This window comes from Fopius arisanus, unplaced genomic scaffold, assembly GCF_000806365.1.
Source record: "Fopius arisanus strain USDA-PBARC FA_bdor unplaced genomic scaffold, ASM80636v1 scaffold00152, whole genome shotgun sequence".
Classification (NCBI taxonomy): Eukaryota; Metazoa; Arthropoda; class Insecta; order Hymenoptera; family Braconidae; genus Fopius; species Fopius arisanus.
The window spans coordinates 209,877-221,427 of record NW_011887891.1 but is presented as its reverse complement, the minus strand read 5'-3'; the positions used below and the strand labels follow the sequence as shown (position 1 = coordinate 221,427).

Here is an 11,551-nt window from a genome sequence, read left to right as displayed (position 1 = left end):
CTTCAAAATTTTTTCCTCTTTTTTTTCATTATTTTTTCATGCCAAATCCAGTGATTTTCGTGACCTCAAAACTTATCCCAAATTTTTATGTATTTTAGGCTAGAAAGATAAAATTTAAACAAAAGATGACGTTCTATAGGTAGTCCACCCGGGCCTTAAAATTAAATTATTATAATTATGTAATATATAGCATCAATTTTTATGAATAATTTGTTTTAATTGGGCTTTAATGGGAAATTAAATGGAATGAAGATGAATTACCGTCGAAGGGGTAAAGCGCTCGACAGGTTCCCAGTGGTGGTGGTGCGTCAACTTCGTCGGCGTAATATTCCTCGCCTCCACTTCCTGGCAGAGATGTCCTCGAAGCACCAAGTCCAGATTCCGGGCTATTCGTGGAACTGTGCATGAGTACCGTAAAGCCAATACCTTGTCTATTTACCTAACTACTCAACTAAATACGATTCAAATAATCGAAGGATATGAAAAATTTCAACTCCTGGAGGAAGATTTATGAAATTATTATGAATTTCTATTTTTTTTTAATAAAAACGTTATTTAAGAAACATTTATGCAATTTTTCAGTTTCATTTTTAAATCGGAAAAACGACAAAAATCCGAAAAAGAGAATAGAAAATCAATTATTATAAATTTCAATTAACAGAAGTATTGAAAAAGTCAATCGATCTGATAATTCTAATGACGTGATTCCATAATTGTAAATAATTGAGTAAAAATATGAATAATTTCGTTTCGACCTGTTATTTAATGATTTAGACGAGGAAAGCCTATTTTCTCAGATGAAGAAATGACAAACTCACTCATGACTTGGTTGTGGAGTACCTGGTGCACTCTTCTTATGCACCGATTGATTGGCATTTGCATTGCAGACACTTGAGTCAGATGCTGATCTTGAGAGACTCTCCTCGCCGCCTGAGTGACTCGATCTCCTCGAATTTGCTGATCGTGTGGTTGAACCGTTACTCGTTGGCTTTCTCGATGCTTGACTTGGACTTTGGAATGAATGAAAAATAAAATTCTACCATAAATATCCGATTAAATCATAACAGTTAAAAATCATTCGAACCTCTCAGCGAATATCTCAAAACCCGGGGCAGATATCAAAATCATCATCATGATCTTTTTTATAGATCCAATTAACATCGATAAAAAAGGTAATTACACTATTTTCGTTATCTCCTTCAGATTCAGAGATATCCGCCTTCCAAATGGAAATCAACTAGTTTCGTTTTACATTTCCGTAATTTCTAAACGATCACAATCCGTTGCAACGGAAAACCCAGTGACTTGGAAATTCCCACGACTCGCAAACTCCGAAGCAGAACCTCGGAATAAATAAATAATCAAAAGACTCATCTCCCGCCGGATAATCATAAATTCAGGGCAGAGCAAATCTAATTAAATCACTGACATGATTTAATTTCCAGATTGCCATTCCATATTTCAGCAATAAATGAATTATTCACCGATATCTATTTTCATTGAAAAATAAACAATTAATGAAATTAAAATTAAATAGCGAATGATCCCGACTCGTTTAATTGTGATTTATAATAAAAATCAGATTAACCTTGAGAGACCAGCTCCAGCTTTTATGGCTTCCTCAAGGTATCCCTGAAACTTGGCCAACTCGCCCCCCAGTTTATCGAGTTTATGACTCGATTGATTCAATTGTCCTTCTATACTCATGGGATCACCAAGCGCTGGATTATGCTCATAAACTCCCTTCATCTTCATGAGACCATCCCTCGCTGCCGTTTCCTGCTGAATTTTCGCCTGAATGTCATCCAATCTCTGCTGCAAACGCTTTTTCCTCTGATTCGGTGGCAAATCACTGCAGTCCTCCTTCACACCGTCACCATAACCAGGAACATTATTCTGAAATCATTACAATCATTACATCTTCATTGCATTTTACGTCAACCAATTAAATCTGAAAACACACACATCAGGAAAATAATCAGAGCCACGAGGAACACGTGATTGTGATGTCATGGTAACGCTGTGATCATTATTCTCATGATTTATCAATTGGAGACATTTAAAGTTCATTAAGAAGCTCGTTATTAATAAAATAATGAATTCTCCATTGAATTCGTGGAACACGTGATTTTAATTGTTTAAAATTATTCGAGATTTGATAATTAATAAAATCGAATTAATAATCATGAATTGAATAATAATTCTGGAGTTATTGAGGGGATTAATTATCATGTCAATTAATGGAGTAAGTTTCCACGAATTTAGTGCAGATATGTTAAACAAAAGCAAATTAATGACAAAAAGACAGACAGACCTTCAAAGCTATGCACACCTCGATCAACTTCTGCCGTTTTTTAAATTTTTGCATGAAACAAATCACAAAAGCCATTTCACTTTCCATTAATATTATTAATAGCCAAGTAACAATAATTATGGAATTGCTATTAGTCTTTCACAAGCAGAGGAAAAACAATTAGCACTTTTGTTTTCGAAGCAAAGTACTTACTAAATTAAACAAAATCCCCCAATTTTATTGATGATGGATTTGTTGGTGTGAAACGTCACGTTGAACCAACCACCGAATTTTCAAATATATAAAAACATAAATAATGGATTTTTATTATTGCGAGAGACAGTAATTTATTGTTTATAACGAATGAAGTTTAATGGGATTTGAAATATCTTCTCGAGGTTTCGTCGAAATGGAATATTTTGCAGGTGTTTTAATTGTTAAATCAAATCAGCGAGAAAAATAGAATTGTCAGTGGAAATCGAAAAAATTATTGTGCCTCGAGAATTGTAGACTGAATATATCTAGACTTTAATTCGGTAACGAATTGGCGAAGAGGGATGAGGGATTTTTTTTTTAAATAACACTATATTCTTTGGTTTAGGGGATATTCGATGAATACTGGTGACGAATAAATAAACTTATCCTAGTTCCTCATTTCGAAATTGAATTGCGGTGAAACTATTTACAAACATCGATTTGTAAATACGATTGACACATTATATTGACACGACATATGTAGGTGAATTAACACTGATATCATTTTATCTAGAATCATCATCGACCCTTATCATGTGCGCATGCGATCAAACACCAGAATTTTAACTCCCAAAGAGATCAAATGAAATGAGAATTCATGGAACAAGATCCAAAACCGATAAAAAGAGAGTCCCCCAGGATGATAAATAAAAATGCGAGATATCTATGAGATCTGATTCATTCAGTGGATAATAAATAATGTGAATTACCTTGTTGCTGCTGAATATGCCGAATATGCCGACTCTTTTCTTTATTTTCCCACCAGAAACAGTACCTTTGACGGTCAAATGATTATGTATCGGTTGCATTGCGGGCTGGGATAATTGGGTATTGCTGTCGTATGTCTTGACATCTGAGAGATCCTCAAATGGAAAATCGCCAGGTGGTGTGAAGCCACTCTTGTACCGTTCAATCACCAACATTGTGTCCTCTTTTTCATTAATCTCATTGGCCGCCCTCTCGATTCCATCCAGACACTTGGCGATTATCGGTGCCACTGCACGTTCAATGTCTGCCGATTTTAACATGTAATTCCTCATGTTCTTTATCCTCTTCTCGTCGAGTTCCTGTTCAAAATGAGATAAAAAATCGATTAATTGAATTATCGGTGTGAGAGCCAGAGAGAAATTAAAAAATATAAATAAATGTCTAAAATTTGACAACAATAATATTAGAGGAGATAAGATTACAAGACATGAAATATTATTTGCTAAAATATTAATTGAAACGCAGAAATTTTTGTGAATGAAATATTCATGTTCATATTCAAATTCTATTAATTATTTTAGTAATTTAATCTCATCGATTTATCTGGGAGGCAATCATCCATTAATTGCGTATTTTTCTATCGAATTTAATTATTTATCGAATTTCTTTAAATTAATTTGAACTCAATTGTTTTTCGTGTCAAACCCGATGAATAAGCACGAGATTGGTTATCAAGTGACGTGATATCGTTCGAGCCGATATGTCATCTCTGACTAATTACAGAATTATCTCGATACTGAGTCATTTGACAATGAATCGTGACATTTTCAATAGCAAATTTTCTCAGCCAGAAGAGAATTCCAGAAATCTCTCCCTAAAAATAATCGTGACAAGGTAATGACCACGATCTTGGCCATATCTCTTTATCAGGATCACACCTCAACATCGATGACTCATTACTGTGTAAAACGCTGGGAAAAGATACTAAAATTATTAATAATGGTATGACTTGATTTACCTGCAAATGTTGAAAAACTTCCGGCATTGCGTTGTGATAATGGAGCCTCTGCAATTCATTAGTTTTCTGCAATTGATTCGCGTATTCCGTTTTTGCCTCTTCACTCTGCTGCGTCTTCAGCGTCTTATTCATCCTCTGCTTCTCCACCTGATCCCAACAATTACCTCGTTAACATACGTCGATTACTAATGAAATAATTACTGACACGTGTCTCTCTATCAAATAAATAAATCGAGTTATTAATTATTTTTTGGTGTTGATATCAAAATGAAAATCATGGAAATCATGATCTGAAGTATTTATCAATTTTTATCAATTCATTTGGGCGTTGGTTATTGGGCCATCGATTTATCTTTTTATTTTAATTAATAACAGATTAAGACACGTACATCTGCTCTCGACAAGTGAAGATCAGCGTCAGCCCTTTGGAAATTCTCAATTGCTCTCTCCGATTCGCGAAATGCTTTCTCATACGCCTTTCTTGCTCTCTCCAAGTTACCAATTTGCGTTGCCAATGATGTCATCAATCTTGCACCCTCTTGGAGATGTTTTTTCCTGTCCTCTTTGAAATCTTTAACAAGTAAATTCAGTTCACGAAGAACATTTGCCTGGAGATTCTCAGCAATCACTTCCCTCTGCCCCGCCTGATCATTCACCTCATTCAATTCTAATTTGAATGCTTTGCACGGACTGTATCTGAAAAAAACGAGAAATTATGGATTTATCATTTCGAGGAGACGTCATTCCTCTGGAGATCATCCTACGCACTAGATATTTCAACTGTTCAAATCTATTTATAGTATTTTATTTGTTACTCCATCGACGCTCTAGCTTTTCTTGCTTTTTTTGGATTTACACCTTTCGGTCTCGACTTTTGATTGAAGAAATCATTGATTAAGGACTATTACTTCCAGCATTGAAATTAGATCAGTTCTTTGAATATTATTCAAAATAAAAAATAGAATAAACAAATGTAAATAGAAATAACAATTTATTCAATTGAATTTATTAATGAAATTATTCTATTTTTTATTTCGTGTTATTTTTTTTTATTCTGAATTTTTTAATATTATCTCATTGCTCGCGGTTTTGGTCTACTATCGTGGGATTCCCCGCAATTTGTGGTTGTCCATTGGGAAATAATACCTAGCAATCAAACATGTCTTTTTTTGGTTTGACACTAATTTTAGTCTTTTATCTTTTATCTTTCATGGTATCTTGTATATTTATGCTGTTTATATTTGTTTAAATTTTTATTTTAGTTTGAGGTGTACCTCGATTTTATTTATTTTCACACGTGCAATTAAAAAAGAAAAGCAATTCTGAGGTTTAGAAACATTTTAAAATTATATTGAGAAATGGAAAAAGCGCGATATGCTGAGAGAAAGTCTCGGGACAAATTTTCAATAAAGATACTAGAATCTTTGAGAACATAAGGACAAGTAAAGAATAATAGTTTTCAGGAATAATGAAGATATTAAAAATCAAATCCCCATTTCAGTCAATCGATAATTCAATTTACGATTGTTTAACGATTTATTAATAATAGTTAAATTGGTATGTGAGTACGAAAGAATGTGGAAATTGTACTGATAAGTGATTATTGGGAATAATTACGAGTACTTTCTACCAAAATTCCCCGAAAGGTCAACGATTTTCCGTTGATTTCTCAATGAGCTATTCTGAGTAATCAGTGATCATTAGATCCTTATCTCTAAGTCCTATTTCCGATAACGAATGAACTGTCCAAGGGGAAAAGAAAGACCGGTGTTAAATGATTTCAACTCCAGCGACTTTCTCAATAGCTTTCACCCAGTTATCAAATATTGTCCTTATTTTTACTCACAGGTAGTCCTCCTCCTCCTTTTTCTTCGGTTGATAATTTTTCACTAGCCTTCTGCAACATTATCCAATGAATAAACATTACTTTCTGGTGAATGATCAAGTCTACTACCGCATAATTCAGATTTACTGTAGGTCTGAATCGAAATTTATCGTTTTAATTATTACAGATTTAATTATTTATTTCAATTGTTGTTATTTACCTCAAATTTCCTGCGTACTCCACTTCAATTTTACACCGATCCCGGATGAAATGTCCATATCTCTCGAGAAAATCTATCCCCTTCTGCGTGTGCAGGGATAGATTATCGTATTGATCCTGGAAGTAATCAGAGACTCAATGAAGATAACACTCATACAATTTTAATTTCATTTATCGTTATATAAAGTGAAATTGAATAGTCATTCCAATGTGAGCGGCATTGCATGAGATTTTAGGGTAAATGTTAATGAAAATGTGAGATTTACAATTGAAAAATTGAATGAAATATAATTTATTTGAATTAAATGAATTTATTTATCGAAAAATTGAAATAAAATTTTTTTTCAGTGAACACAACATTTTTCTCCGAGTTCTATTTATATTAAAATTATTATAAAATTGTTTAATCAATAAATAATCATGATTATCTAAAGAAAATTGAATTGAATTAAATAATTGTAAATTGTATAATTTCTCTGTAATTATTTTTCCAATTGCAATTGATAATTCCAATAAATTAACTTGAGTTCACTAAAAAAAAATATTATAAAAGGCGTAAGTCCATAGAATTGGAAATAATAATAATTCAATTGTAATGGTAATTATAATTGTAATTATGGCGAATTGGAGATAAAAAAATTGTTAAAATTGAATTGAATAAAAATTCGAATGAATAAAAAATGGTTTTGGGAGAAGTGGTATTGATTATCAGTGTGAAGTTTTCCCCGGACATTTCAGTTATCATAACGGGAAGTAGATGATTGCAAGTCTTATCGAGCAGATACAAACGATATCCCATCCATTTTTTCATTCACACTCGACAGATTAATGTATCATTTTCCACATTTATACGATAATAAATAAAATAAATGATGAAATAAAAGAGGAATTGCAGGGTCAAGTGTTGTTTTGCTGGTAAAACCGGTTGATGCCGAATAGGGAGTTACAACAAATGTGGCATCAGTGACGAAGAGGAAGGGGATGTGAGGGGAATGAAATGTCTTTCCCATAAAAGTTCAACGGCTGATAGAGAATAAAATACTCTCGGCCAAATCATTCGGCCACTCAATGACAAATTCCATTGACCTTGTCACATGTATTATCAATTAACCACGTCAATGAGGGACAATTCCCAATCCAATGTACCCTAGCTGCTCACTGCAAATTCAAATTGCTATTTGCACTCGAAATTCTCACGCAAATCTCGTTGAGTCAGCGAGTGCTGTTTTTTCAATTTATATCTCGGAATTGAAGGGAAATACCGAAATTTTCATTGATATCTTTTTTGTAGCTCTTGTCTTTGTCTGGATAAAATGTCTTTTCGAGAATTTTCATAGCTGCTTTCGATCGTGAGATATTTGGGGATAACTCGACGGGAGAAATTGTGCAGTTGTTCTAGTTTAGTGTTTTGTTGTTTAAATATTAGGAATAAATTGATTTTTGAGAAAAATAAAATATTGGGTTTAATATGAGGTGATTGTGATGTGATTGAGTTTTTTTATATTTACTTTTTATCCTCAATTAGTATACTAAATAATAAATTTACTTTCTAGCAAAACCCATTCGCTTTCAAAAGTTCAATAAAAATTTCTAAAAAAATTCCGTAATTGAGTCGTTAATGAAAAATTATGTAACGAACTTGAATTTTAATGTGTGTGAGAGAAAAATTACTCGCAATTTCAGGTTCGTTACGTTTTTTTTACGGAATAAAACGTGATTTTTCTCTAGTGTGACGTAAAATATTCGTTTCACCCATTAAATAATCAATCATAAATCAATTCTAATTAACAGATATTCAACGAACAGCAGTTATAATTAAAAAATCTCTTTAAATCCAAATTGTTCCCATTTTCTGCGCGATTTGCAATCAAAATCAATTTTATAAACATTCTAAAATATTTTCAAACCGAAAAATCATCGCTCCACACAAAATAATAATAAATTATTATTTTTTTTCGTTGCACGTGAAAAAGGGATTGAGTGTAATTAATGTAGAAGGCGCATGTCCGATACATCCGGTTGTTATAAATAATAAAAAATGAATTAAAAATGAATTAGAAAATGACAGAAGGATGAAAATGATAAAAAAAAAAATCTCAACACGGAAATTCTCCGAGATTTCTTTCCTCTCTAACCTGGGAATCAATCCATCAACGGAGGAAACGACTGATGAATGGAGAATGAAAATTTTTCACATATTTCAAACGAAAGTGGCGGCTCGTCATTTTATTACACATGTGTACGTGCATTTTTTTTTTTTTTTTTCGAATTCTCAAGTGCACACTATGAGTCACGTAATCGAGTCGGCGAGGGCGTCTCACCCTCATTTTCTATCGATCCCCACAATATCTTTCTTTGTACTAGTACTATGAGTAATGTCATATGTTTCATTTCAAATAAATTTCAACGACTTTGATCCTCTCAATTTCCTCAATCCTCTCAAGACAATTTTCTCAGGTTTACCAATACCCCGTTTGATCGGTTTTACCCAGATATCCTCTGAACTAATCGAGATATCGATTTTTCATTCAAATGAATTTTGTAGCTCGGAATCACCTCCACAAAAAAGGTTCTAACGAAAATTTGGGAATTCCTTTTTGTTCACGGGATATCCTCGAAAAACTCACGGCAGATTTTTAAGCTAGAGATTGAAGACAGTTCTGCTGTCAATTTTTCGGGAAATATCTCCGAAACTAGGGGAAATACCGAAATTTTGGTAAAGATCGTTTTTGTAGTCCATAATTATCTCTGGAAAAAAGGTTCTGATGAAAATCTGTTTATCTCTCCTAGTTTAGAGGATATTTCCGAAAAATCCAGGTCAAGAGCTATTAAGTAAGTATACTAGACTCTGCGTGAGTTTTTGGGAAAATCTCAGAAACCAACACATATGATTAAATTTTCGTCGTGACCTTTTTTGTGGAGATGATTGCGAACTACAAAAAAGGTCATATGAAAAATGCCATTATTTCCGTTAGTTCCGGAGATATTCTCCATTTTTCCACTTCACATCATAACTGACGCTATTGGCAAATAAAAAAAATGCAAAAAATGAGGGAAGCGACCTCACGTTCGTACAATGTTATGTCTGTTGTACTTGTGCAATCGCAGAATTGTGTCGACTCATTTTGTGAGTGGCAAGATGAAATCTGAAGAAAATGTAGGCGAGAGGGATTTGCGTGGGTGTTAAATACCTGATTTCATTTTCACCGAAAGAATTCACGAAATTAGAAAAACAAATTCAGATTCCGATTGAATCAAACGATTTCCATGTTAACTGTCAATTGTATGGTGTAATGCCTGTGTGTAAGCACTCACGTATGAAATTTACTACGGTAAAACGGTTTTTTTTTTTTTTCTACGTCACAAGTCGGACAACAGTCGAATGCAGAATACATTGACGTTGGGGAAAAAAAAGTTCTAGACAGTTTAACCGAAGAAAATAGACAAAATAAACAAGTGGAAATTCTCGGATATGCATCCGCTTCCGAGGGAAACAAATTTCGAAATGAAAACATGAGCTATTGTAATTTTACAATCAATTGCGACTGAATAACCAGAAAAGCCTCAATTATTTACGCCAATTCCTTTTTTCATTCTTCATTCTCTTCTATTAAATGCATATAAATATTTGTCATAAATCTGGATTTCCTCATAGGCAATAAATTTACTAAACAAATGTATCTGTTAATAAAAATTTGTCAAATACCGAAACGACGGAAATTCCTTCAAATCTCCACTTGATTACCTGAGGGATAATCTCCTAAACTAATAGAGATACCGAAATTTTCGTCTCTACCTTTTTCATAGGTTTCAGCTTCCTCTTCAAAAAAGGTTTCAACAAAAATTTCGCTATCTCCATTGATTTCGCTGATAATCAAGAAAAACCGAGTTTTCGTTGAATTTACAAAAATTCAACAGTTTTTCATTCTCATTTTATCAGAATCTGGGAGAAATAATAAATTAACAGGTTATCAAGTACAAATTATTTTCCGAGTGATCCCCTGTCATAACAAAATTGACAGTGTAATAATAGAGACTAGAACATGAGAATAGTCTTCAACAAAATTGTCCTACAATTCCGTAAACCGGGTGATGCACAAAAGGTAAAAGAACTTGTGGTTTAAAAATAGAGTGCACCTTAATAAACGGACAGTTGAATCGAATAATTTCAATGTACATCAATTCAATGAGGATAAAGGAGGTACTTGTACAGTTGTAATCATTACGACAATAATTACCCATGAATAGTGATTATTAAATAGGAGTAACTGATTGTCTGGATAAAGAGGGAGAAAAAAATTCGCTAGAGGATAAGAAAAGGTAAAAAAAAAAATGTGATACGAAATGGTGGATTTGTGGGGTTTAGCCTGGGGCTCATTCAGAACGGGTTTTCAGACGCTAAATCGGTTGGAATTATTGAAATGATGGAAATAAAGGGACAATTAGATTTTTGTCTCCTGAAATAACGATATGTCCTCGGGATGGGGTTTGGAGAACCGGTGGATGACTCATGGGGCCTTGGGGTTGATCTGATAAATTGGTGTAGATGAAATGGATAAATAGTGGGTACATACCCAAAGTTCACTACCCCAACTCATTATTGAAATATCCAGTCACTTTAAAAGGGTAACAAACACGATTCACTTCACATATGTTTAATTCATTGAGTCACTGGTCACTCGTTGTAATCATCCACTTTATCCGTTGGACTGGGAAATTGGGGAAATTCATGGGTGATTTCAGGTGGAATTTATCTTTTTCCCCCTTTTTTTTTTACGAACACATTGATATACACCTACAACATGTCCGCCTTGTCACTGTGTAAAGTGTAAAACCACTGACTCTCACTGGCACCTCGAGTACCCACACCCAATGTCCGACTGAATTTCTACAGGAACACTCAACACTGAATGTACAGATAACAATGGAGGAACAGCTTTTTGGAATTAATCGCGAAACGCCCGGAATAATATGGGGACGACATCTTCTTTCGGTATTTCATCGTTTTTATTCTAGATTCTGGATTTGTTCTGTTCGTTCTGTTTCACCAACAGCTGGAGATTCAATGGCGTCTCTTGCCCATCAACCACTACGTGATCGGCGGGAATTTTCAAATTATGAACAGAATTTGGGGGAATTTCCCCTTTTTCAATTTAATTCAAATTCCTGAAAATTTTCTGGCAATTCAGAAAAATGTGATAATTTGAATTTATCGGAATTTTATCAGGAAAAC

At 33.6% G+C, this 11,551-nt stretch overlaps 1 protein-coding gene across 4 annotated transcripts in view; it reads right to left on the bottom strand.

The window, feature by feature from the left end:
- Cip4 (formin-binding protein 1-like Cip4) overlaps positions 1-11,241 on the bottom strand; it is a 13,557-nt gene extending 2,316 nt beyond the window's left edge. Inside the window, exons 1-10 of one of the 4 annotated variants that reach the window (XM_011314316.1) lie at positions 10,893-11,241; positions 6,320-6,435; positions 6,121-6,171; positions 4,664-4,970; positions 4,275-4,421; positions 3,259-3,615; positions 2,315-2,344; positions 1,589-1,896; positions 819-1,010; positions 262-398 (exon numbers count right to left, since the gene is read on the bottom strand). In XM_011314316.1, the coding sequence (XP_011312618.1) occupies positions 262-398; positions 819-1,010; positions 1,589-1,896; positions 2,315-2,344; positions 3,259-3,615; positions 4,275-4,421; positions 4,664-4,970; positions 6,121-6,171; positions 6,320-6,435; positions 10,893-10,916 (1,669 nt within the window). In that variant the 5' untranslated portion in view covers positions 10,917-11,241. The remainder of the gene's footprint in view (positions 1-261; positions 399-818; positions 1,011-1,588; positions 1,897-2,314; positions 2,345-3,258; positions 3,616-4,274; positions 4,422-4,663; positions 4,971-6,120; positions 6,172-6,319; positions 6,436-10,892) is intronic. The other 3 variants (XM_011314317.1, XM_011314320.1, XM_011314318.1) reach the window with 3 other exon arrangements.
- Between the last annotated feature and the right edge of the window lie 310 nt (positions 11,242-11,551).